This window comes from Ursus arctos, unplaced genomic scaffold (genome assembly GCF_023065955.2).
Source record: "Ursus arctos isolate Adak ecotype North America unplaced genomic scaffold, UrsArc2.0 scaffold_18, whole genome shotgun sequence".
Classification (NCBI taxonomy): Eukaryota; Metazoa; Chordata; class Mammalia; order Carnivora; family Ursidae; genus Ursus; species Ursus arctos.
The window spans coordinates 57134828-57160857 of record NW_026622852.1 but is presented as its reverse complement, the minus strand read 5'-3'; the positions used below and the strand labels follow the sequence as shown (position 1 = coordinate 57160857).

Here is a 26030-nt window from a genome sequence, read left to right as displayed (position 1 = left end):
AGGGTAAGGGGTGGCCCTTGGCAGCACACAGCCCTGCACGGCCTGCCCTTACCCAGATGGCCTGTTCACAGCGGTGTCTCTTGTCTCCTTCCCTCTTCCCAGCGGCGATATCTAAAGAACTCTCCGAGATCACGACAGCCGGCACCGAGCCCCTGGTTCCTCGAGGAGGCTTTGACTCCCCCTTCTACCGGGACAGTCTCCCGGGCTGCCCTCGCAAGAACCATTCGGCCGCCTCTGGTGCTCAGGGCGCCAGTGTGAACCCTGAGCCTTTAAACTCCTCCCTGGACAAGCTTGGGCCTGACACACCGAAGCAAGCCTTTACTCCCATAGACCCGCCCTGTGGAGGCGCCAACCAGAGCCCTGCCGGGAGCAGGGAGCGCCAGACTGCGCTGGAGACCGACATCCTCACTCCCAGCCCTTGTAAAATTCCGCCTCAGAGGGGAGTGGGGTTTGGAAGTGGGCAGCCTCCCCCTTACGATCATCTTTTTGAGGTGGCATTGCCAAAGACCGCCCATCATTTTGTCAGCAAGAAGACCAAGGAACTGTTAAAGAAAGCAAAAGGAAACGCAGAGGAAGACTGTCCTCCCTCGACCTCCCCCGCGGAAGTCCTGGACAGACTCATCCAGCAGGGAGCAGACGCGCACAGCAAGGAGCTGAACAAGTAAGGCCCTGTCTCTTCCCTCGACACTCCCTCAGCATGAAATCCGGCAAGTGCAGGAGGGGATCGGGACTCGTTTTCCGAGCTCACGGAGGCGGCTGGCTCCCCTCTGTCCTTGCGGCCGTTGCCTTTGCACACGTGTGGCTGTGCGTGTCTGCACGCGGCCGCCAGTCCCCTGCTACTGTCCTGCAAGGGCGCACTCACACGTGTGCTGAGAATGTGAGGGTGAGGGTATGGTATTCGGGGGACCTAGGAATCTCTGTGCTGGTGTGTCCTTCTCCGCTACGGGTTTTTTCTGTTTAGGTAACGTAGTTCATCAGATGGAAAGCACAGTCAGCGGTGTTGCAGGGCAATCCAGAGGGGCCTGCCCCTCCTCCATGCCCTGTGTGCACTCGCACACAGGCTTGCCTCCAAGAGCCCTATCTGAGCCGCTGTTCCAACCCTTCTTGTAGTGCCCTTTTCAGCAGTTATCTAGGAGGCGGACGAGGGAATCGCTAGTTCCAGAGTTCGAATCCTCGGCTCTTGCTAAGCAAGGTCTTGGTTTTAATTTTTCTTCAATGTAATAACCTCAGGTGGAATGTGACAGAGATTTCTCCTTTTGACTGAGATTTGGTGTAATGGGCTCAGGTACAGTACCTCCTTTTTCCTTAAATTTGGCTACCCGCTGTGTATTTCAGTGCAGAGGGTTGGAAATAGCTGGCAGTATGTTTGATCACTCCATCGCCTTAGAGAGCCGAGCAAAGATCGGCCCCGGCAGGAGCTCCGAGGGAGGGCAACTGCACCCTGGAGACTCCGGTCATGCTTGGTGCGGACGCCGGCCCTCCGTCCGACGCCTGCTGCCTCCTCTCACTCCCCATGGACCTGGGGATTGAAACTTTCTTACGCCGTTGCTGCTTTTGACCTCAAGGAAGTAATTTAGCCTTGCGGCAATGAACAGTCCAGAGAAGGTTGTCCAGGCGAGCTCGGTAACTTTGTTCCCCCAAACCTTTCTTCCTAGGTTGTCCTTACCCAGCAAGTCTGTCGACTGGACCCACTTTGGAGGTAAAGTTGTCACTTGTGCTCCAGACCAGCCTGTGTGGGTCCTGAGTGCTTGTCACCTTTTCTGTCCTCGAAGGAGGCGTGTCCTGTAGGAACAGGTCCCCCCTTTGCTGCTGCTCCAGCCAGCGTCTCTGCTTGGCCTCTGATATCTCAAATGTTGCAAAGCCAGCATTTTGTACTTTTGAAAAGTGGCACGTAGCAGGTGCCCGAGGCTGGAAGTGCAGAAAGCGCCAACCTCGTGCCAGGCTTTCCTAGAAAAGACCCCAGTGAGGTCAGTGGCTGGAGCTGTTCCTGGGGGAGGACACAGCATGGGAGGGAGAAAGGAGCCTTGAGTAACCGTACATATGGTTTGGGTCTGTGGGGAGAAGTCGGGGAAGCTCTCAGGAGTCCTCCCACGTTCTAGCCATTTGTGTTCCTTGAAAGGGGAGCTAGGTAGTAAATCCTCTTCCCCCTCTCCTGATGCATGACCATCGCTGAGACCCAGGTGACTGTTTGCAAGAGGAGTGGTGACTTGTTTCTAAGAGCATTGTGTTTCTTAAGCTAGCTGACCGTGGGAGGGTCTTGATGGAACCCTCTGTAAAAGGCCTCTCTGCCACCCTCCCTCTGCTTTAAAATCAGGCTCTCCTCCCTCAGATGAGATCCGCACCCTCCGTAACCAGTTGCTTTTACTGCACAACCAGTTGCTCTATGAGCGTTTTAAGAGGCAGCAGCACGCGCTCCGGAACAGGCGGCTTCTCCGCAGGGTGATCAGGGCGGCGGCCCTGGAGGAGCACAACGCGGCCATGGTGAGTGTCGCGGGGGCTGCGGGAAGGTGCCAGTGTGACCGTTCGTGAGGAGCGGCCTCTGAGTCGGGCCCAGGTGTTCAGTCCTAGCCCTGCTCGCTGCTGCGGCTCGGGGTGGGGGCTCAGTCTCTGAGGGTCACGGGACCGGCCGGCTCTGCGAATGGCCTTGCTGCTCTTGGAAACCGTGGGGCAAGGGATTTTCAGGTGTGTTTGTAATTGCCTACGATGTTCACAGAGTCAGAGGCATTCTTTTGTTTCTCCAAATACGAAACCAGCTCCCCTGAAGTTATTTTATGGCAAAAAATCTTGTAGCACGGTGGAGAAGCCAGTCAGACCCGGAGGCTGGACCTTGGCTCTGCCGCTTCTCACCTTAGGAAAATAACTTAGCCTCTTGCAGCCTGTGTTACCTATTCTGTAATAACAGCAGCACCCACTTTTTAACCCTGGTGCCCAAAGAAGTCACGTGACTACTTGCTCAGCCCCTGGGTAGGCAGCCTGTAAATGTTCCTCATTTTGAGTGACCTGGATGGATAGCATTTAATAGAGGTCTTAGGCCAGCACTGGTGGTTAGGACTGTGGAAGGTGTTGGGAGTAATTGGCGCCGAGAAAAGTTCTTCCAGCAGCTTACGATCCATGTGCTACTGTGAAATTGGTAACCCTTGCCCTTAAGTCAAGCTGGACAGCCGTAGGCTGGCGGATGCAGGGGCTGCCATCATGGCTTCAGGGCGGTGTGTGGCTGTCAGGACAGGTGATGCTGGCACCTCGGAAGGCAGCTAAAATGATCACATCTTTGGTCTCTGCTAGAAAGACCAGTTGAAGTTACAAGAGAAGGACATCCAGATCTGGAAGGTTAGCATGCAGAAGGAGCAGGCCCGGTACAGCCAGTTGCAGGAGCAGCGAGACACCATGGTCACCCAGCTCCACAGCCAGATCCGCCAGCTGCAGCACGACCGGGAGGAGTTCTACAACCAGAGCCAGGAGCTGCAGGTACGGGCGGCGGCCCCGGGCCCAGGCAGCCAGGAGAGGGCATGGAAGCGCCTCACTCAGCCCGGTGGACACGAAGGGCTTTTCTCTCGGACGCAGCGGCACATAGATGGCGTTTAGGGCAGAGGTCCCCCAGCTCTCTCGGGTTGTACGTAGCTCCCATGGCATTTCAGTCACTTCCCTGGCGTTCTGTAGCCAAAAGAAGCACCTGATGGTTGTGCTTGGTAAGCAGATCGAAACAACTTCATATTTACGTCCCGACAGCTCAGCAGCTGTTTGGAAACAATACACATAAATTTAAGGTTTCTTTGGATTTTGTTTTTAAACGACCACAGTGACTTAGCAGTGCTGTATGTGTCCCTTTGGGCACTGCACAAAGGTCAGACCTTGGAGTCACATTGGAGTCACCCGTTTCACACGGGTGTTCACGTGGTGGTTTGTACCCCAGCAAACCCCGGAACCCTGGTTTGTGGAGACATCGTCCCCACGCGCTGGCACATCTGCGCCTCACGTCAGCTGCCTCCAGTTTGCAGTTCACATGATGACCGACAGGTGTCGCTGTGTTTCCCTCATAAATTTAATATCTCCCTGTGGCTCCCCTGTGAGTTGGCTGTGTAGCCCCAGGGCTTTGATGTACGGTTTGGGGACGGTGGATCTAAGATCTTTTTGTTCTTTTGCTAAACAAATCAGGAACTCAGAAATCAGCCATAACTTAATTTTTAAAACTAAGAAGCTAAATCCTAGTGGCCCAAGAAGAGTACAGCAACTGAGAAGCTGGGCTTCCCCACTTGTCCGTGGGCCGATGGGCAGGTGGGCTGGTGCCCTGGCCGGGGTTGGGGGGTGGTTGCTGTGTAACTTCCTGGCGTGTGTCTTTGGACAGACAAAGCTAGAGGACTGCAGGAACATGATCGCAGAGCTGCGTCTGGAATTGAAGAAGGCCAACAGCAAGGTGTGTCACACCGAGCTGCTGCTCAGTCAGGTGTCCCAGAAGGTAAGAAACGGGGCAGGCTGGGCCTCTTCTCAAACCTCTTGCTGATGTTCTTCCTTCGGATGGGGCGAGTGCGTGACCTGTGTGCCTCCGGCTGGGGTTCCCAACCAGGAGTGAGGCGGCCTCTCCGCCCCACCCCCCAGGGGACAAGGAGCAATGTGTGGAGGCATTTTCGGTGCTTCTGACATGGAGTGGGCGGGGGCCTGAGTGCAGCTACATGCCCCACAAGGACGGGTTCTGCAGCAGGGAACTCCCGGCCTGCACCCAGGCGTGTGTGCGCCCCAGGGAGCTCTTTCTGAAATCCTCGGTTACATGAATGTGGGACGTTTGTTCACAAAATCTTCTGAGCTAGGATCCCTCCCTTTTTGGGATTCACCGCACTCTGTACAGTTGATGTATGAACAAGTGAGGCTTCCTGGGCTCTAACCCTGGACCTCCTGTCGCCACGGTCATGGTCACACATGCCCGTCCTCCGCAGGTGTCCTGTGGGTGGCCACATTGATGCAGTGAGTCCCCACTGCCACCACTTTGCACGGCACCGTTTTGAAGTGCGTTTCTGTGCGTTGTCGTTGTCCCTGGACGCCTTCCTCCCTACCAGCCGTCGTGTTAGGGGATTTGAAACCGTGGGAGTTTACTGTCCCCTAGCACTGAAACCCTGAGTTGCTAGCCGGCCCCTGTGTATGCCCATCTGCCAGATGTGTGCCACGGGGGCCCTCACTTTGCCCGCCCTGTGTCTCGGTTAGCTCTCAAACAGTGAGTCGGTCCAGCAGCAGATGGAGTTCTTGAACCGGCAGCTCTTGGTCCTTGGGGAGGTCAACGAGTTGTATCTGGAACAACTGCAGAGCAAGCACTCAGACACCACAAAGGTATGTGGGGGCTCAGGGAGCCACAGTGCGGGGCGGGGAGCCCGTAGGCCGCAGGCAGCACGTCCGCGGCACGCGCGGAATGTGTCCCGAGATGTGGCCTGGTGGATGAGCACTCTTCAGCCATCGCGTGAGCTTGTTTCCCCTCGTTGGCTTGCTTTGAAATGAAGTCAGGGGTAAGTAAAAGCACCTCGTGGTAATTGGTACAGAGCAGCTGATAAAGGGTTTGTCTTCTCTTACTGGTGCCCGCTTCGAGAGAGAGACAGAGAAACAAAGGATAGGGAGCCCGTTCTGTTGAACATAACTCTCAGGACTGTGGGTAGATACTAGTATACATTTTTTTCCTTCCTTTTAATATTGAATTTAATTTCAGCAGATGGTGGTTCAGTCCTGGCAACAAGGCCAGCATCGGGATGATCTTACACTAGTTAGTGTCTCACCAGTGGCTTTGAGGGAGAAGTTTCATGTCACTTTATAAATAGCCTCGGGTAATGTTAGTGAATGAGTTGGGAACGAGTTGGGGTGGAATTTTAATAGTCAATGCTCAGATGCTTCCTGTCACTAACTTCTCCATCACACAGGCTTTCTTTTTAGGATTTCTTGGGCTTGTGCTTTGTAAAGCTTCTTTTTTGGCCCAATGTAGAAAGTAGTCTTAGAAGTGGAGAGATGTAATTTTCATAATAGAGTTACTCCTTATTTCTCAGCTCCTCTCAGCGCTCAGACTCAGACTCCCTTTAGAAGGATGTTAAATGTGGAACTTTCTAGAAACCAGCTAGCACTCATTTTGGAGGTGTAATGGGTTTGGAAAACAACGAGGGGAAAACAGACTTAAGAGATAGGAGAACCTCTGAAAATGCTGACTGAAATGCGTTCCTAACGTCTCCCGAGAGAAGTCGGCTGGGCTGGCCTCTGTGGTGCTGCCTTCAGCTGGAACACTTGGACTCCTGGGGCCTGCCGAAGCCACCTGACCTGTTCGGGCCCTGCTTCACGGGCCCTAAATGGACATGATGACCCTGACTTGTAGCAGTTAGGATGCCTACGGTTGTAAGCAAGAACTGCAGAGCCACTAACCCGGCGTAACAAAAAGTTTTGCTATTTCACTTGACAAGTCCCACAGCAGGTGAGTTCCAGGCTGGTCAAGTCAGCACTTTAGGGACAGCATCCAGGAGCCCAGTTTTGGGGTGCCTGACTGGCTCAGTCTGTAGAGCATGCCCCTCTTTTTTTAGAAATTTTTTAATATTTTAAAGTTTTTTTTTAAGTTTTTTAAAACATTTATTTAATTGGTCTCTGTATCCCATGTACAGCTTGAGCTCACAGCTCTGAGATCAAGAGCACGGACAGGAAGGAGCATGTGACTCTTGATCTCGGGGTTGTGAGTTCACGTCCCATGCGGGGCATAGAGATTACCTAAAAGAAAAAAAAAACAGTTTTTTCCACTCTCCTGTACCACCTGAGCTGTCCCGGCACCCTTGTCCCCCGGCTCCCCGTGCTCCGGCTAGCTGTGCCGGTGGTTGCAAGGTATGTGCCACAGGAACGGCGGTCACAGGTAGACAGACACCACAGTTTCCCCTGGGAGAGGAGAGGTCGCTTTCTACGCGTCTTTCTCAGTGAGGAAACTTTGCCAGGAGCCCTCCACCAGGCTTCCCACCGTCGCTATTGGCCAGGATTGTGTCTTGTGCCCATCCCTAGCTCAGTCATTGCCTTGAACCTGTCAGGACTTGCCCTAGTTTAGTAAACTATGAGTTTACTAAAAACTTATAACATGTATTTTAACTCAGCTGTTCTCCTGGAAGTAGACTTCACCATGCTTCCGGGTTTCTGCCCTTCTAAACATGATACAGTGATTATTTTTGTGCCAAAATGTAGTCGTGTTTCAGATGATTTCCTCAGGGGCAGATTTCAAGGAGGGGCTACTAAATGAGTACTTCCTGCCAGCTTACCTCGCAGCCAGTTGTGCAAAGTCAGATTTCCAGCAGCAGTGCCCTGAAGGGCCTTCTCAGGGCTTAGTGCCTTGCTTTCGCACAGTGCGGGTAGCACGCTCGTTTTCTCGGGGACTAACTCCGGCCCCTCTTGTAGGAGGTAGAGATGATGAAAGCTGCGTGTCGGAAAGAACTAGAAAAAAACAGAAGCCACGTTCTGCAGCAGAATCAGAGGCTCGATACCTCCCAGAAACGGATTTTGGAACTGGAATCTCACCTGGCCAAGAAAGACCACCTTCTTTTGGAGCAGAAGAAATATTTAGAGGATGTCAAAGTCCAGGCAAGGTAACTCCAGTGGGTGCGGGTTTCTGCAGTGAGGGGTTCTTTTGTCGGTGGGGCTCCCTATATTCTGGGGTGGTCTGTGTTTCAGAGGACAGCTGCAGGCGGCAGAGAGCAGGTATGAGGCTCAGAAAAGGATCACCCAAGTGTTTGAATTGGAGATCTTAGATTTATACGGCAGGTTGGAGAAGGATGGCCTCCTGAAGAAACTTGAAGAAGAAAAAGCAGAAGCGGCCGAAGCGGCAGAAGAAAGGTAGGAGCAAAGAGGTGGGAGCAGCAGCCTTGTCCCTGACCCGCCAGCGGCAGAACAGGGCCCGCATCTGGGGTGTGAGAAGCCGTCCCCGCTGGCTTAGGCGGGGCTGCCGCACTCCAATTCCCCCTTGCTCATGGCACCCAGGGATCTCTCTGTGTCCTTGTCCTTGGCCCCAAGTCGCGGGCCGTGGTCACAGGAAGTGCTCACACGTGCGATCTCCATCTCCCGTCCCTCGTCGAGGCTCGGGTTCCCCGCTCGAAAGCGCAGAGTTCGGTGTCTGCGTGAGCCAGTGTAGTTGCACGCCTCCCACACGCACAGGCCCTGCCAACACCACCCCTCTTCTCCCTGGATTTCTTACAGGCTTGCCTCTTGCAAGGACGGCTGCTCGGATTCTGTAACAGGGCACAACGAAGAGGCATCTGGCCACAATGGCGAGACCAAGCCCCCCCGACCCGGCGGTGGCGTGCGGGGTGGCGGTGCGAGTAGAGGGGGTGGCGGCGGCAGCGAGCTTTCGACCCCGGAGAAACCCCCCACCCAGAGGGCAGGCCTGTTCAGCAGTCGGTGGGAAACTACCGTGGGAGAGTCCGCCACCAGCATCCCCACGACTGTCGGCTCCTTTCCCAGTTCAAAAAGCTTCCTAGGCATGAAGGCGCGAGAGTTATTTCGTAATAAGAGCGAGAGCCAGTGTGACGAGGACAGTGTGACCATCAGTAGCCTTTCTGAGACGCTAAAGACAGAACTGGGCAAAGACCCGGGTGCGGAAGCCAAGACCCCCCTGCACCTCGACGGCCCGCAGCCCTCCCCCCCGAGCCCGGACAGTGTTGGACAGCTGCACATCATGGACTACGACGAGACTCATCAGGAGCACAGCGAAGGGTGACGGCCGACCGGGTCAACTCGCAGGTTGTTGGCGTAGAACGGGAGGCGTGAGCGCACGCTCCCGGCTTTCCTCTTTCCGGGGTCTGGGTGGCTAGCTCATGCGGTGGAAATGGGATGGAGGTCCTTTTGACAGTTGACTGAACGCAGAACGGTTTTTGGATCTGGCATTGAAATGCCTCTTAACGTTCCCCTAAGCCCACTTCCCGGCCTGTCTTTCATTTCCCCCGCGGTGTGGACTAATCCGAGGGCCGGTCTGCGCTCCTCAGTAGCTGTGTTTTCTTCCTTCCACAATGGCTGCGCCCTTCGAACCTGTGCAATATGAGGCCAAATTGAATCTTTGAGTCTAACACACCACTCTCTCCTTTCCTGAAACTCAGAGAATGGGTTGGCTCTCCGTTAGCCCGAGTAATTGGTGGTGTTGCAGGTAAGTTTGGTTTTGTCCCTTTCCACGGGGATGTAGCTTGCGAAGCTGGTCGACTTCATGTGGGAGGTTTTCACGTGAGACTGTCACTGCTTTCTGGTTCTGCAGTGTGGGCCCTCAAGCAGCAGATCTAGGGTAACAATGGTTTCTTCACCCTTAACATTCTTTTGGCGGTTCTGATAAGCTTCCTAGAAAGTTCTGTGTGAACAAACGTCTGTTGTTAGCGGAGTCTGGAGCTGGCACTGCGGAGACCATCCTTCCCTTTTGGCAATGCTCTGTCCCTCCTTCCCCGCTACCTCTTATTTATTTGGTGTTTGCTGGAAAGCTGGGACTGCTCCGACCAGGCTGGCGTGGGGGTAGTAAAACCCGCTCTCTGCAGGAGGGGAGGTCGGTGGCTTGAGCAGTTGTGCGAGAAGCCCTTGTGGACGAGGAGCTGCCCTCAGGCAGGGCTGTGCTAGCTGAGCCTTGGGGTTCACCCCCACCCCGGTCTGTCTGCCTCTCTCCCTTCGTGTTCCCATGAGCCTCTCGTTTATGTCAGCTTCTTGGTGATGCTGCCGCAGAAAGGCTCCGAAGGTCCAAAGAGTTTCTTCAGTGTTTAAATGACCATTGCTTCTCAGGCTGGTAGAGCCGCCTCGCGTTGCTGGTTCTAGACCACCAGAAAGGTAACAGCTTTCTCACACCGCCTAACTTTCCGGGGCCGACCCTCCAGGGGGCTCGATGCTGTTCCCCCCCGCACGGTAGTAGTGGCCAAGCATTTTGGAGCAGAGTCCTGGCGAGCGTTGACAAAGGTGGTCTGACGTGCACCCTGGGCTGCCCGCACACAGCTCAGGCGAGGTGCCCCCAGCACAGCATCTGAACTCAACACAGGCTCCGGAGGTAGATGCTAGAAGCCTAGGAGTGGTTGCTTAGTGTCCCAGCCGAGGCAAGGAGAGACTGGTCGGAAAGAGCCGATGAACTTGGTTTTTCTTTTATTCTTTTAGTTAAAAGTATAGGAGGGTTCAGCCGTGAGGGGGGAAAAGACAGACTGTAATGGTACGAAATCTTACTGCTTACAGAGGCTTGCAGCACGTGAGGGTAAAGGTCTCTTCTCTTTAGTGTTGCAGTAAGTATTCCAGCACTCCTAGCCAGAGGCGGCTGGGTCACGCGATGCTGTGTCAGCACGGCTACACTGGCGCGAGGCCTTGTCAGGACAGGATCTTCGGGTGTGCCCGACTGTGCCCGGCCCGGTAGTGGCCGCTGGATGTCCTGTGTGGACTAGCGATAACCCCATGTGGTGAATTCAGCTTTGTCCAAAGGAAAGCTTAAAATCAAGTATGTCCTATTTCCTAGTTCAGTTTCAGAAAAGAAAAACACGAACAAACTCAGAAAGGAAAAAAAATGTCAACTGGATTCCTACTGAAACCAGGTCAGAATGCTCACTGTCCCCCAGCCCAAGAGACCTGTGCCACAGAACAGACGCCCGGCGTTCAAATCAAAGCCTTTTCCCTGATTAACTGGCAAAGGCCGAGGCCAGTGTAAAGAAAGAAAAAAACATGTTTAAAAACATGAGATTGTAAAAACACGGGAGGAGGAGGCAGTGTGGTGACGTGGGCTGCGCCGGAGGCCCCGTGGGCAGGTCTCTGGGCTCAGGGCCCTTGGCACATCCCTCGGGCCAGCCGGCTGCTCAGCTTGACCACCACGGAGACCCAGGGGAGCGGCCGACCCAGGGAGCTGCTGCGCTCAGCTTCCTTTGGGTTCTAGGGGGTCAGGCTTTTTATTCAGCCAAGGCTAGGGGATTGAGGCCTGGTGAGTGGTGAAGTTACCCAGCCTAAACATTTAGGCTTTTACGTTGCAAAGGACTCAAGGCAATAGCAAGGTTTAGTTTGGTTTTAAAAACAATGAACCTGCCAGGAGTCAACAGGTCACTTGATTGCACTACAGCCAGTCTTTTTAAGGATGGAAAGGTGATAGTAGAGGGACACTAGAGAGAGGATTCGAGTCTGGGAGCCGGCAGGGCAAATGTATTAGAACAGCTAGCATCAGGGGCAGGGCCTGTCTCTAGACGCTCGAGCCCAGCGTGGTGTTGACACAGGTCAGGCTTGCCAGCCTCTGCCCCGCCCCTCGGAGCAGCCTTCCTGCCTCAGAGCCGAGTGGCCAGTGTGTGTGACCTGCTCTGATCCCCACCCGACACTAACCAGAGTCAGCACAGGCCCTGGGGTCGGGGTCTGCTTCTTGGGGAGCATGAAATTTGTTTTCAGAAGGAGCACTACGGTGTCACGGGGGGCAGCAGGGCAGGGGCGGGCGGAGATGGCAGCGTGGTCTCCATAGAGAAAGCACATCCCCGAGTCCGCTGCCCGACAGAAGCACGTGGACCTCTCTCAGACAGCACTTTGAGGGATTTTTTAAAAGCTTTTGACAGGGTTCTGCCATAAAGTCTACAGAAGTTGTTAGTGTAGCATTGGAAGAAGTATCTAGTCATGAGTAAGAAAACGAATCCAAAGGCAGGAGACAGGTCGTCTCTTGGGTCAGGAGATTTTTAAAGACTTCCGTGCAGTCGAGTGCTAGGCCCAGCCGTGGGAGGCCGGTGGGCGGCGGTGGCTTCCGTAGCTTGGTCAGCAGAGTGTTTCGGCTGCTGGGGGTTCTGTCCAGGCTCCGTGAGTGCAGAGAGGAGCAGTAGGTCAGCAGCTGTGTGAGCCAGAATGCGTATGCCCTGTGGAGGGGAAGGGCCAGCTCTTCTGAGCAGGGAACCTGGGAGCCACCGACACGGACGGCAAGCCCACCATGCCGCCGTGGTCCAAGACACAAAACTCTAGACCCTGGGCCGTCCCCATTTGCCATAGCCCATGTGGTTTCCCGTGGTTTTGTCACAAAAGGCCAAAGTCTCATGGTTGTGTAGAAGAGGGTGGCTGATACGGTGGCTGCAATGAGGGGATCCCCGTGAGCTGGGCGTAGGGGTTCAGACTCTCAGTTCTGAACGAAAACTTGAGTGTTTCTGTGTAGAGAATATAGCATGTGCTCTGACTAGCCAGTGGGAGTTTGTACCAAATACTAGAACGTGCCACTTAAAGCCAGAAAAACGGAAGAACGAGTGAGAGGCAGTGCCACGTGCAGATGGCCGTTCTGACGGAGAGCAGGTGGGAGGAAGCTGCGCAGGTTAAGGACAGTGTGGGCGGAGCGGAGGCTTGCTTCCGAGCCGTGGTCCAGGTGGAGGGCCACCCGCCTGGGGATGTGCTCAGAGAGGCCAGCCCCCAGAGTGCTCCTGGGATGAGCCTGATCCCACCCAGAGGTCCCACCCATGTCTCCTGCGGGGAAGAGAGGGGCTCGTGGAATGACCCCCATCGGTGCAGCTCCCTCTGCTCCTTTCCACTGTTGAGGTGCACGCTGGAAAATGCCACGTCTCCAGCCCCAGCGTGTCTATCTGTTTCTGCCCAGACTTGTGTAATGTGAGGCCGCCCCTCCCCCCACGCCCCTGGCACCGCAGAGGAATCAGCTGCCCTCGATGATTTTCTGTATAGGTCAAAGAGCAAGTGTAGGTCGGGGCCCAGCCCCGAGGCTGCTGCTGTGACTCTTGTCCCTATGTGGCTCGTGTCCCCATCTGTGACTCTGATGTGCGCAGGGAGAGTGGGTTCCCGTCTTTTCCACGCCGTGCTCCGGTCTGTATGTGCTCACCTGAGAGAAGAGGGGCTGTAATGACAAGGGAAGCCTGCCCGGGGTAGTGAGCCCCTGCGCCCGTGACTGCAGAGCAGCCCTCTGCCCCCCTTCCCTTCCCTTCGCCACCGAATTGTCCATCTGCGATAAGTAGGCTAGTGGAACCATTGGAATAGATGTTTTAGAGGAGACCCCTGAGAGTTTGAGACCCCCCAGATCCACCCCTCCTCCCTTCCCCCCACCTCGCTGCAGTGTTTAGACAGGAGGGGACGGCACTGCTGGAGGCGGCACAGACTCTGATCAAAGAGGCGGCCGGGCATTTTGCACTAGGGAGAATCAGTGATCACTTTTCAGAAGACTTCTGTGGACCATAATAAGTATATGACGGAGGAACAGATTTTGTTAAGACGTAACCTAGTTTTGTAACTCAATCATGGATCAGCCACACGTGGCTAACTTGCAGGTTAAAGGGGTCCCATCAGTGAAAAAAAGATTTTTTTTACTGACTGCTTTTAGTTAAATTTGAGAAAGTCCTCTCTTGTCAAAAGGTTTAAACCTTCCCACCTTGATCTTAAACGCATGTCAAACGATCCACGTCAGACGCCATAAACAAGAACTGCGAGAGAAAATGGTACAATCTTAGTGGATGGGAATTGGAATCAAAAGGGTTTGCTGTCCTTCTTAGAATGTTCTAAAATGTCAAGGCAGTTGCTTGTGTTTAACTGTGAACAAATAAAAATCTATTGTTTTGCACTACTCTGCTGTGTTGACATGGAGTGACTCACACTGGCCCCTGAGGGGCTCCTAGGCAAAGTAGGGACCCATCCATGGATGCAGAAGGCTCCGGCCTGGCTTGGTTGGTTACCCCAGGTGGCCGGAGGAGGTGCTGACAAATAGGATCTGGCTTTCATCTCTCTGAGCCCTTTGTGCTGTAGCCAGTTCTCTGGCCCACAGCCACAGATCCTCCCTCTCCCTGTCTCTGATTCCTGCCTTCCCCCCGAGGGTGGCCTGGTGGTGGCACGGGGTGGGTGACTCTTCAAGCCGGACGGCCTGCGCGGCCTGCACTGCTGTCCTGCCTCATGCTCGGAGTGTGCTCACCTCCCTATGGGTTGGCTGGCCATTGGCTTTATTTAGTACAGTCCTTTTGGTGGCGCCCAGGTGACACCGAGGTCATCGAGAGCTTACGGGGCATGTTCTGTGAGCGTGTCAGGGAGAAGTGCAGCCGGCACCCACCACCTTCCTTCCGTTATGTCATCAAGGGGTTTGGAGGAAGGCAGGAAACTACCTCAAACAATTGTTGGATCCAGCCCCGCCTCACTGTCTCTTCCTTGGAACAGACATTTCCAGCTGCCCCTGGAAATCAGGGCGCTCTGCTCATGTTCATGGCGGAAGCAGCCTTTTGAGAGAAAGACTCAGGGGTGGCAGTTTTTGATTTCGTCTGGAAAATTCAGATGTCTATTCAGATTCTTGTCTGAATGGCTTCTAACTACGGAAGGCCAGTTACGAGCCGGCCTCTGGGTCTTTGGCATGAACCCCTGGACCCCGGAGAGCAAATGTCTACAGCGGTTGCTCTTTGCTCGTGGTTTTGCTTGTGAGGCTACTGGATGGTGTCCTCTGAGGTCTTAGGATAAATGTAGTTTTCTTTAAGGGATAACTCCCAGGAAACCAAGCCAGGCAGAGAGGTGGGAGAACACTTTTTATTCTTGACGGTCGCCCCCGAGGAAGCAAGAATACAGAAGCTAAGTCGCCCCCTGTGAAGGGAAAAGCCAACAGTCAGAATTTCCAGCAAGCTCAGAAGCCAAAGACACATTTTACAATGTCGGGGCCTTGACTGTGTTGTGAAAATCAGGAAACGGTCCTTGCACAGGAGCCATAAAATCAGAATTCTTCCGGCTTCTGTCATGGTCTCCCTCTCCCAAGTAAAGGAGAGCAAAGGCAGGTTCATTCCCCTTTGGGTTTTGGTCCAGAAACCTAATCACACTGAGGAAGCACGCCGTGCTGGCCCTCAGCATCCTGGCAGGCCGAGCAGCCGGGCCTCGCAGGGAGCGGGGCCTTGCCTGTGGTTGCCGCTGTGGCGGGAAGGAAGCTGGCAGGCCTCCGGCGCGGCGGCTCAGCCCAGAAAGCCAGACCTGCAGCGTGGCGGGGCCTGGCAGGGTGCGGGCCGGGAGCTCCCAGAGCACCTGGGCAGGCCAGTGGCCCCAGCGCTCAGCAGCCTCCCCGGGACCCCCCCCAACAGCCCTGGAAGTGGGGGTCCTCTTCATTGACACAGAGCCTGACTCTCAAAGGCGAGGAGAGCTTAGAAGTGAAAGAGAGGGAGCGAGGTTCTCAACAGTGTATTGGGCAGGCCCCTTTGGGGTTCATCTGTGGCGGGGACTGTGGGCGCCAGAGAATGGCTCAGCCGCTGGAGGCCAAGTTAAGTGACCACGCACCGTGCGGGACGCAGCAGGTTGCCGGCTCTGAGTTACAGTTTCCCGCCAGGTGGTCTCCAGGGAGGTTTGGAGCAGCCTGTGTCATTCCCCCTAGGTTTGGGGCTGTCTTTGGTAAGCCGCCTACATTGGTGCTTTCTTAACCGAGGCTGGGCGCCCTTGGCCCAGGGAGGACAAGCGGCCGCCCCGGTGGCTTCCTGGCGTGCGGGGGGCTCACTCACATGCTGCAGGGCTTTGCGGGGCAGCTTCTCCGAGTGGGCGATCCATTCTTTCATCAGGTCCAGGACGATGGGGATGAGGCTGACCACGCCTCCGTAGTGGTTCCTGGCCTCGTCACAGCTGAGGTGGTTCACCACGTCGTGAGGGTACCTGCGGGGCGGCCAGAGGGGCTCTGTCCAGACCGGGGGCAGGCTCTAGTCCTGACCGCCCCTCCGAACCCCCTGGGGAGGCTTAGGGCCGCACTCCACACACGAGCCCTGGCTGATCCGGGCGGGAGGGGCAGGACTTGTGAACCACTCGCCTGGGGTTGTAGAAACCCGCATCAGGGGCCTGGAAACCTGCTGTAACTGCTCCAAAACCTGCCGGTTAGTCCCCGCGACTCTTCTTCCCCCCGTAACTGAACAGCGTGCTCCAGATCCGGGCACCTGTGCTGAGGGCTGCCCGGGCGCAGAATCAGGGAGCCCTGCTGGCGGTACTGGGGCTTCCCGGTGGGCTCCTTCCTGCGGGGCCCCTCCTCTCGTCCCCGCCTCGCTGCCCTCTGCTTGTGGCCCTGGGGCCTCCGGAAGGGCCCGAAGCGACGTACTTTGCTCGGAGGCTGCTGAGGTCGTTGCTTTGGCTAACCAGGGATTTGCATCTCTCAAGCAGGTTGTTGGTGACCGGCGTGCCGGAGTGCAGGGCTTCGAAGTGCTGACACAGCTTGCTCAGCTCCGCGCAGATGTCCAGGAACAGGAGCAGGGTGCGCCGGTCGGTGGAGTTGTTGCAGTAGTGCTCCGTGTAGCTCTGCACCTGCGGGCCCGCACACTGGGAGCTCGGGAGGCACCCCCGCCCCGCTCCTCCCGCCCACCCCCCCCGAGTCCCGGGCAGACGCCAGCCACACCGAAGCATCTGAAGGCACCTGTATGCCCCACGTATGCTTATGGTCGTGGGGTGTCCCAGGCGCTGTGCCGAGCGCGGTGCAGGCGGGACCTCACACCTCATAACTCGCTCACCTAAACCCCACGCGCCGGGTGCCTTTCCAAGTCCTCATTTTGCAGATGACTAGCAGGGGCTCAGAGAGATGACATAAGTTGCTCGGCCCGCCGTGGACGTGGCCAGGCTGGACTTCACCCCCAGCTCAGGGCTCTGAGCCCCCAGCCCTCACCAGGCCCCACGCACCTCAGCTGACACCTAAAGCAAAGAGGGCTGCTCCCTGACCTTTCATGCCTTAGTCCCGCTCAGGAGCAAAGAGAAGGCACTAGAATCCTCTGAAGTTTCACTGTCCTGTGTTTCCAAGGTAGAGGAAGGAGGGACGAGGGGAGCCGGGGAGCTGGGGAGAGGGATCGTCCACAGAAGAGAAGGTAGTCGTTACCTCACACCACACACCGACATCAGCTCTAGGGTGAAGAGCTTAAATGCCGAAACAAAACGAAAGCTCCCATGTGAACGTGTTCCAGATGCAGGAGTAGGGACACCTTTCTCAAGTCATTAAAGGTGTTCAGAATGGTGATACGGCTGATCCACTTTTCAACCCCGCTCCTTGGGGGGAATGGAGGTCCTTCCCGGGCCCGGGCTGTTCCTCTCCAGGCAACCTCGGGCTGCCCTCCCCCCATCACTCTGGATCTGAGGTCAGACAAGGCGGGAGGCCTGGCCTTGGGCTGAGGAGGAACTGGCTCCGGTCCAGGCAGGATTCACTGGCCCATTTCCCAAACGCAGGCCCGACCCGTGGCGAGCCGGTGGCCAGAAGCACCGGCTCCCTCCTCTAAAAGCCAGAAAGTTCTAAGTCTAAACCAGGGTTTTCTTGCTGCTGCTGGTTGCCTTTCTGTTGCTAGGGGACGTCTTCCCGAATGACCCGAGGGGTTCTGAGGACAGCAGCTCTGTATGGGGGGGAGGGGCTCTGGCACCCTGCACACTGGCTGCAGCTGCGGCACCGCACCGGGAGGCCAAGGCGGGGCCTGCCCGGAGTGTAACTACAACACAGCAGAGTCACTGGGCTACCTGGTGTGTGTGCCGGTTACCTCTGGATAACCCAGGTCCAGGGAGGGCAGGGTGAGGGCCGAGAATCAACACTTCCCATGGAGACTCAAACCCTGGGGCCGCTGTTTACCAAGAGCCTTTGCTGGGCTTAAGGCGAGAAGGCCACTCCCTTGTGCGTGGGTGGGGGGGGGTGTCTCAGAATCTCCTTCCTGATACTGAAAACCTGTCCAGTGCCCTTGGGGAATGGGCTAGAAAAAGGATGTAACTAATTTGACTTCCTGATAGTTCAGGGGAAAGAGGGTATTTTCTGAAGGTTTAAAAAGTTTTCAAGTTAAAAAACCGGGAGAGGCTTTTACATATATTAGAAGAAGGGATTTTTTGAAGGATGCTGCTGGCAGGGGTGTTGTTCTGTGTGGGCCCGTGCGCTTCTCCTAAGCGATTCCGAGCTCTGGGGCCCACCCCCGCCCCACCCCGGGAGCTGAGCCTTCCACAAGCTGACTCCGTGGGCCCGCAGTAGGGCTGCGGCTGGGAGGGTCCCACCTAGGTGTGTGCCCCTTCCTGGAAGGCGTGTTCGGTCTCGAGGCCTCCAAGTTCTGCAGAGCAAACTGGGATAGCAGCTCACTCACGAGGACACCCGGGTTAAGTGAAAATGTTTGCAGACGGGGGGGTGGGGGGTGGAGCAATGTGTTTGGCACCTCGTAGTTTCTCAGACTCTAGAAGGATCCGACAGCTGGGACCACAGGGGTCAGACGCTGGCTCAGAGTCTCCCTCATGATCTCCCTAAATCCTCATACTCCCCGGAGGTTCTCCTGGGGCATAGACAGGTGACTCCCGGCCGGAGGTCACAGAGGAGGTGTGGGGCTGAGCCAGGACCTGAACCCTGGCTGGCAGTCTCCAGCCCATGTCTGTAACCACTTTGTTATTTACTCACATGTCTTGGGGGGGGGGGGGGAACGCCTGGCTCGTTCCATTAATTGGGCTCCGAGTCCTGACTCACGTATCTGGGGAGGGGACGCCTAGCTCCTTCCGCTAGTTAGGCTCTGAGTCCTGACTCACGTATCTGGGGAGGGGACACCTGGCTCCTTCCGCTAGTTAGGCTCTGAGTCCTGACTCTGGCACAAAGGTGCTTGGCCCCTCTGGGCCTCAGCTTCATCTTTCAGGCAAGATGTCGCCAGGAATCTGTGGGCCTGGCAGGCCCCTGAGCGCCCGGCCCCACCGCCCGCCAGCCCACGAGACGCCACCTGTCCGATGCTGGAGATGGGCCGGATCTTGTCGTGGGCGTTCTCCCGGCAGTGCTCCAGAGCGGCGATGAAGGTGAACTGTTGTTGTTGGAAGAGCTTGTATTTCTGCTCGATGTTTCGAAGAGACTCCTTCGCCTCATTCATTGTCTTCCTCAGCAGTCACAGGAGAAGACGGATCTACGGGGAGAAGAGTGCAGGAGTGAGGCCCGGGCACAGACTGCAGACCCAACGCTGGAGTCCCAGACCAGCACGTCTAGGCCCCTCAGGGGAGCACCACACTCACTCCGGAACCCCCAGGCCGTCCAAGACAGAGTAGAGCCTGACCCAGGTCCCTTTACCCCCGAAGGACACGTTCTTTGCCATCAACTGTGACTTCCTTCCCTCAAGTGTGGACAGGGATTACTCTGGTCCTCAGTTTCGCCAGACCGTGGACACACACACACACACACACACACACACACACACGGCCTCCAGGGCCCTGCTGTGCTGCCAGCGACAGAGGGGATCACGGAAAATGTCACAGAAAATAAAATCTGATTTTTATCAGTTTGGACCAAATCATTTTAAATCATCTGCCTCTTTGCAACTGGTGGGAAAGTCTAGGGATTGTCTCCAGTGGGCCAAGCAGCGGAAGCGCCTGTACTGGATCGCCGAGAGTGAGCAGATGCAGTTTCCTGCTCTGTGCTTGGGTCAGGAGCCCCGGTCTCAGGCTGGGACATCGTCAGGGCAGGGGCTGGCCCTCGGTGACTCCTCCCTGCCTCCCACGTCCACTGCAGGAATGAGCTAGATGGGAAACATTAACGCCATAGGGACTGATCTCTTTTGGTGCCTCACAGACTGTCCCTGGTGTGGTTCAGGTAGTCTACAAGGCGTCTAGAATCTTCTGTGAGCAGGGAAGGCTGTGGGTTCTGCTCTCTGTGACATCACAGTTTTGCCGAGCCCGTGCAAAATGCCACGTTCCAGATTTACGGAATGCTGGAACTGGAAGAGACCTCGGTCGGTGAACTCCCCTTAACTCCCGGGGGGACAACCGAACTCCAGGGTGTCACAGCGAGCTTCTCGGAGACACCCTAGGTCCCAGGCTTCCTGACATCTAACTAGAGTCCTCAAAGCTGCCCCAGCCACCGTGTCTCTACCTCGAGGCACCCGCACTTCACGCGCCCTGCATGAGCGGGGGTCAGGGGAGGCTGAGCCAAGCTAGGGTGCGAGTGAGTCGCTGCTAGGCCGGGGTGGGGCAGAAGACATTCCAGGCTTCCTGGCAGACCCCAGGTAGAAAGGAGCCAAGCCCAAGGGAGACAGGAGGCATTTCTCTCTGCTGTGTCTCCCTCAGCATCCCAGGCCCACGGCAGGGCTGGAGCAGTGAGGCAAGAAGGGCTGGAGCCATGGCAAGAAGAGGGGTGAAAGGAAAAGGAAGAACAGATGAGAAGGTGGCCTCCAGGACACGACGGGGGCAGCACATCAGAGACTTAGGGAGGGCCGGGAGCTGAGCCGCGCCAGGATGGGCCCTGACAATGGCACCACGTGGACCTCAGTGGGTCGAGGGAACATTCAGCAGCAGTGCCCAGCCCTGGCCACTGGAAGCCTGTCTGCTCACAGCAACTGCAGCTCCTTGGGGGCGGGCCTGGGCCAGGGCCAGGGCCGGCAGGGCGCCGGTGTCCTCCCCACTCAGTCCCCTGCCCACCGTAGGCCAGCGGGAAGGGGAGCCTGCGTTGTGGGGATGCAGTGGGGACCCACTGTTTGTCAGACACCTGGAACACCTGCCAAGGCCCAGAGGCGGATGTGGCGAAGGGGGGCAGGTTTCGGGTTGTGCGTCCGATGGCGCAGGCTTACCAGGCAGGTGAGGCAGGCGAGGCACTCGGTGTGAAATTTAAGGGGGCACCACAAAACCCAGCAATTGAGCCAGGTAAAAATATTTAACGCGCTATTTGAAGAAATAAATTTAATACCAAAAAGTCCATGCAGTACCTGAATTTTAAGTAAACACAGGAGGGGATCCAGTGGGGGCTTCACCGTCCTGGAGCCCGAGGCAAAAGGAAGAAGTCATACTGATCCTGTCTTTAAATTTTTAATAGTTTACTCTCAATGGATTTTTTTTGCATTAAATTTGATGTTTTTCAATGTTACTCATCCCGATTACGGGGGTTTGGGGCACCCCTTCACATTCTGCGCCAAGGCAGCTGCCTTTCTGGCCTCACCTAGTTTCGGCCCAGGGCTTACAAGTGATGAGGGGGGCTGAAGGCCTAGAAAAGTGGGAGCCCAGCATACAGGTGGGTTTCTGGGGAGGAGGGGGAGCGCAGGCCTTCCCCCATTAACGCTCAGGGCTGGGGTGGGTGGTTAAGAACCCAAGCCCTGGAGTCCCATAGTCCCGGGTTCAAATCCTGGTCCCACTACTTCTTGCCGGCCTTGGGGTGAGCCTCCGAATGCTAACACGTTGTCAGGAGAGAACAGGGTCAGCCTCCCAGCTTTGGGGTGGGCACTGTGTGAGGTGGCAGGTGGCAAGTGTGGGGCCAGGGCCTGGAACGTGCAGCACTTTGTCGTCCGGGCACTCAGAGCTTCTGTGATTACACGGTGTGCACACAGCCACAGGAGCGTGCCACGACAGGCACGGCGTCCACCCTGAAAGCCGCAGAGACTGCTGAGGGCTTGACCTTCGGGACAGGAGATGTGGGGAGGGTGGGCAGAGAGCTGGGGCCCCTGGCTAGAGGCGGGGAGGGTGTTATGTGGGAATATCGTGAGCAAGCACAGAAGGCAGTGGACAGGGTAAGGCCGAGGGACCCCTAGTGCCAGACAAAGCTAGGAGGACCACTGAAGGCCAAAAGGGTTAAGAAGCATGTCACGTGTTCATTTGTTCGTTTCTTCATTCATTCTGCAATGCCTCCCATGTGCCAGACGCCATCCTGAGTGCTGGGCTATACACAGCATTGAACAAAACAGACACGATCCCCTTCCCTGGAGAGATTCATCTTTCAGAGTGGGAGGCAGACAACATGGATGAGTGAACGAACCACGTTTTAGCTAAGGGCATTGCTAAAGAGAAAAGAAAGCAGGGCAGTGGGACGGGCATGTCGGGATGAAGGGCTTCAGTCTGAAAGAGGGCCTTTGCAGGAGGTGGGTGGGTGCAGGGCAGGGCGAACTAGAGCCATGCTCCAGCCTTCAAGGAGACCCTGAACACCCACCCCAACCCTCCTAACAGCAGTTACTCTCCATGGGGTCCTAGGAAAACCCTGGTCATGCATTAAGTCCTCACCTATGAAAGTACCACGATTATCCCCACGACAGATGACGAAGCTGAGGTTACCCAGCTAGAAGTGAGCAAACCAGGATTTCCCACTCAGCTCTGCCTGACTTTATGAAGTCTGTGCTCTCAGATAGCTCCCTCTGTGATGATCCATAGAGACAGACATGCCAGACATCAGACTGACCAGGGCTGGGAGTGGGTGGGTGGGGTGGAGGGGATACTAAAGGCCTGAAAAGCTGCCTGAACCCTCCCAGGGGTCGTGTACTGGCTGGACCCCTGGGCCTCATTTCTACTCCCATGAGACTGTTCTCTGTTCCCCATCCCCTAGGGGGCTGTCCTGTGTGTCTGACTCCCTGCCACCCTCCTGGGACTTCCTGGGGCTGTCAAGTTCTCTAAGGCTATGGCACTACCTTGGCTGGTGGCCCCAAGAGCCCCTGAGAGCAAAACTGACTTGGTTCTTGATCCTAGCGACTTGTGACATGCGCGCCAGGAATGTCGTGAGAAGAACTGTAATAAGCTATCCAAAGTGATCGTCCCTTGAACGAGTCACTGCAGCCAAATTAGTGTGGATGAAAGGCACAGGGTACAGGCACTTCTCGATCTGGGGGAGGAGGAAGGAAAAAATGATTACCCAATAGGTTTTAGGCTTTAATTGATTTGTATTTTTCCAGGCTGCTAAAGAAGATTAAATCGTGGTATGAAAAGTGCCTAAGGCTTAAAATAAATGAGGAGAAAGGCAAGTCATTTCAGAAATGTCCAGAAAGCAAACTGAACCTCTTCAGTGCAAATTGCGGGTCTGGTTGTTGTGTTCTTTGCTCACGGGGAGGCAGCTTCCTTTTCTTCCCCAGCCGTCTTTGCAGTTGGCTTTCACAAGCCAACCAAGGTGCGCACGCTTTGAGGAGGCGGCTCTGAGGGGAAGAGGCAGAACTGCAGCCTTCTATATTGGAGGGCATGTTTCTGGGCGAGTGGCTGGCAGTAACGGCTTTGGCTAGGAGTCAAGACACCAGCCCTGGCTCTGCCTTTGCTTAACAAGTGAACTTGGCCCCAAATTTCCCCCTTTCTGGGCCTCAGTTTATCCATCAGTAAAATCAGGGGATTTGGATTAGAAGATCTTCAAGGGGACTTCTGATTTTAATGCCTCACGATCAACAACTGATGAGGAAAGAGGCCCAGAAAAGGAAAATTACTTTTGCTGTTAAGTCATTCAGCCGACTACTTTTCACCATTCTGATCCTCCAATTTCTCATCTGTAAAATGGGAATGAAGGTACTTATTTCTCAGGGCTGGGGCAAAGATTAAACGAGATAATATGGCCAATAGTAGCCGCAATGCATTGTGCACTTACTACGTGCCCGTCACCAATACTTCAGGAATATTAGCTCATGGAATGTTTCCATAAGCCCCACTTCACAGGGGAGGAAAGTGAGGCACAGAGCAGGCTCACAAGGCTAGGTGGAGCCAGGAGCTGAACTCTGAGCAATCTGTACTGGCAATGCCCGACGTCCTGTTTATAATGGACAAACCCCGTACTTTTGTTAAGAACACTGAGAGCTCAAAACCAGGAGTAGCTCGTCCTAAAAATGGCAACAGACAAAAACTAGAGCTCCCAGTTCAGCGCTGTATCTGATACCAGGATGCCCTGTCCCACTGGGGATTGGCGCGACTCGAAGCGCTCCTTCCCCCCACCATGTCCCACCCCACCCCGGTCCCAGGGCACCAGCGGCAGTCCTCTCCATTCCCTTCTCCCCAACCCCCAGGGTTCGGGTTGGCCCGGTCCCGGCCCGCTTTACCCTTACTGGTCCTAGAGCGGCCTTCACTTACAGAGCGCCCCGCAGCTGGATTGCCTCCGAGGGTGTCTGGGGCCCCAGAGGGGCGGGGAGGCCCTTCCCAGGGCTGGGGAGGCGGGTGGGTGGGGTGGGGAGGTCGATGAGAAGGGGCGGGGCCGCGGACCCGATTGTTCCCGTGGGTGCCATAGCAATCGGGTCACGTGGCAGCCCCGCCCCACCCCATGAGCCTAGGCCTTCCCGCCCGCCCGAGGGACTCCCCTTCTTTTTCAAACCGTTCCCCAACCTCTATTCATTTTAAAGATGGGGAAACTGAGGCCCAGAGAGCAGAGCTGGGCCGGCCCTCGGAGCTCCCAACGCCCGGCTCGGGGTGCGATGGCTGAACCCGCGAAGGACCCGCCTCCCGTCCCCTCGGTTGGGGGGGGGGGGTCGACGTGACCCCGGGCGTCCCAGCACCGGGGGCCCTCCCGAGGCACCTTTGGTCCTAGAAGGCCACAGCTGGAGAGGCCTGAGAGGTCCAGCCGAGACGTGCAGACTGCGGAGCGAGGCCGGCGCCGAGAAGCACCTGCCCCGGGGGAAGGGCCTGACCCCCGGCGGCTGAGCGCGCGGGGCTGAAGAGCCGGGGACCCGGCCCAGCTCCAGCCTGGCGGGCCGGCGCGCGCTGATGATGCGGCGCGGCGGTCCTAGCGACTGCGGTCTCCAGGCAGCGGGCGCGTGCTGATGACGCGCCGGCGCGCCGGCCCTAGCGACGGCTGTCTCCAGGGAGCGGGCGCGCAGCACCGCGGCATGGACGCGACCACCGCCCCGCACCACATACCCCCGGAAATGCCCCAGTACGGGGAGACGTACCACGTCTTCGAGCTGATGCAGGTGACCGTGGCAGCCCCGCTCTGTCGCGACACCCGGCGCTGGCCGGGAGCCTCCATCGGGATAGCAGGGTGCGCGGTGGCGACCCCGCAGCTGGGGGGTACCCGACTCCTGTACCCACAGGACCGCGAGAGATGCCTCGGTCGGAGGACGCCCCTTGTCCCTGCCCTGCGGACCCAGGAGGGAGGAAAGAGGGCAGGCCACCTGACCAGGATTTGGTCATGGCTCTGGGCCGGCCCGCTCAATGGCCTGGACCCAAGTCCCATTCTTTTCTCAGTCCGGCAGCTGTGAAATACCAGGTTGCAAGAGCTGGTCTCCAAGGGGTCCCCTCCCGCGCTGACAGCCCCCCAGCCTGTCTGCAGTGTTATTTTCTGAGCTGGGGAGTGTCCGAGTGCAAGGTGACATCACCATCCCCTGAGATAGCTGCCTCCCGGGGACAGCAGCCCTGTGGTTCAGACAGCAGTATTTCCCACATGGCCCTTCTTTTTTAGGGCCCAGAGTTCGGGCTGCTCCCAACCTCTCCTCCTGGGTGTCTGACTTGACTGGGCCCTCTCTCCCTGTGCGCGCTTTGGCAAAGCCCCGCCCCTTCTGGTTGCCCTTGTGCACCAGGAGCTGGACTGAAAGAGCTCTCTGCCACTCAGAGGTTGTGAGGACCAAAGGGAAGCTGGAACCCGTTTCCAGAGCCTTTGCTCGTCCAGGTCCACCGTAATTCCGGAGGCACCCCTGTGGTGACGCCTGTGCTCGTTTGAGCCTCTGACCTACGCATGTGAGAGCAGGGCTCAGACTCTAAACTGTGGCCGTCTCTCCAGTAAACATATGCTTCCTTCGGAAAGTGTTAACTGGCAGAGAGAGGGAGAAAGGTTTCTCTAAAACCGAGGGGCCAGTCTAAGAAAAGAAAATGGCCAGCTGAGTTGTAAGTCATCGGCTGGTGGGGAGGATGGGGCCAGCTCCCGGGGGCGCTGTGGTCTGCTCTCGAGAGCTTGCTGTACTTCAGAGTGATTGTTGGACCGAGCCGTCCGCAGAAGCTTTTAGTCTAGTATTTCCAGTCCTTAGTCTTTTGTGTGTGTGCCCTCCATGGAGCTTACCATTTTCATTTCTTACACTTTTTATTTAAAAATAATTTTAGACCCACAGGATGTTACAAGATAGTACAGAGTTCTGATGTACCCTTCCCCAGCTCCCCCTGCTAAGACCATCTAATGTCACTCGACATTCGTAGTCCTACAAGACAATTAACCAGATGGAAGCCTTATTTGGATTTCATCCGTTTTTACCTGCACTTTTTTTTTCTGTTCAATGAAATGTTATCACATGTATCGATTCATACAACCACCACCACAATTCCACTTTCACTTAGTCATTTCTTTAAATCAACCCACTTAAAAAAAATTAACCTGTTTTACCTCTTTCTAAGCAATATCCTTGAAATTCTAGGTTTCCTAATACACATGAGATACACTACTGTTTAAAAGTGAAATTAGAAACACTCATCTTGAACCAGCTAGCATCTTCTCATGCTGTCTCTGCAGTGAGAGCTGACAAGAGGCCTCG

The 26030-nt window shown here is 56.0% G+C and overlaps 3 protein-coding genes across 19 annotated transcripts in view; 2 read left to right on the top strand and 1 right to left on the bottom strand.

The window, feature by feature from the left end:
• TSC1 (TSC complex subunit 1) overlaps positions 1-13507 on the top strand; it is a 48982-nt gene extending 35475 nt beyond the window's left edge. For 8 of the 12 annotated variants that reach the window (XM_026514249.4, XM_044389696.3, XM_026514247.4 and 5 more), the window contains 9 exons: positions 103-661; positions 1656-1699; positions 2315-2481; positions 3283-3465; positions 4343-4453; positions 5194-5316; positions 7390-7577; positions 7663-7824; positions 8185-13507. In XM_026514249.4, the coding sequence (XP_026370034.1) occupies positions 103-661; positions 1656-1699; positions 2315-2481; positions 3283-3465; positions 4343-4453; positions 5194-5316; positions 7390-7577; positions 7663-7824; positions 8185-8704 (2057 nt within the window). In that variant the 3' untranslated portion in view covers positions 8705-13507. The remainder of the gene's footprint in view (positions 1-102; positions 662-1655; positions 1700-2314; positions 2482-3282; positions 3466-4342; positions 4454-5193; positions 5317-7389; positions 7578-7662; positions 7825-8184) is intronic. The other 4 variants (XM_048223098.2, XM_048223106.2, XM_048223105.2 and 1 more) reach the window with 1 other exon arrangement.
• Positions 13508-14434: 927 nt separating this feature from the next.
• On the bottom strand, positions 14435-24549 carry SPACA9 (sperm acrosome associated 9). 4 transcript variants are annotated; one of them, XM_026514259.4, is made up of 5 exons: positions 24089-24289; positions 18591-18767; positions 15980-16182; positions 15399-15546; positions 14435-14502 (listed from the first exon to the last, which is right to left on the bottom strand). In XM_026514259.4, exons 2-5 carry the CDS (start codon positions 18732-18734, stop codon positions 14491-14493), a joined length of 507 nt encoding a protein of 168 aa, XP_026370044.1. In that variant the 5' UTR covers positions 18735-18767; positions 24089-24289; the 3' UTR covers positions 14435-14490. The 4 variants fall into 4 exon arrangements, with proteins under 4 accessions (XP_026370044.1, XP_026370042.1, XP_026370039.1 ...); XM_026514257.4 differs by lacking the exon at positions 24089-24289 and adding an exon at positions 24462-24549 and having other exon boundaries at positions 14435-15546; XM_026514254.4 differs by having other exon boundaries at positions 14435-15546; positions 24089-24306.
• Positions 24318-26030, top strand: part of AK8 (adenylate kinase 8) — a 118455-nt gene continuing 116742 nt past the window's right edge. For all 3 annotated transcript variants that reach the window (XM_057313810.1, XM_026514252.4, XM_057313811.1), the window contains exon 1: positions 24318-24482. In XM_057313810.1, the coding sequence (XP_057169793.1) occupies positions 24333-24482 (150 nt within the window). In that variant the 5' untranslated portion in view covers positions 24318-24332. The remainder of the gene's footprint in view (positions 24483-26030) is intronic.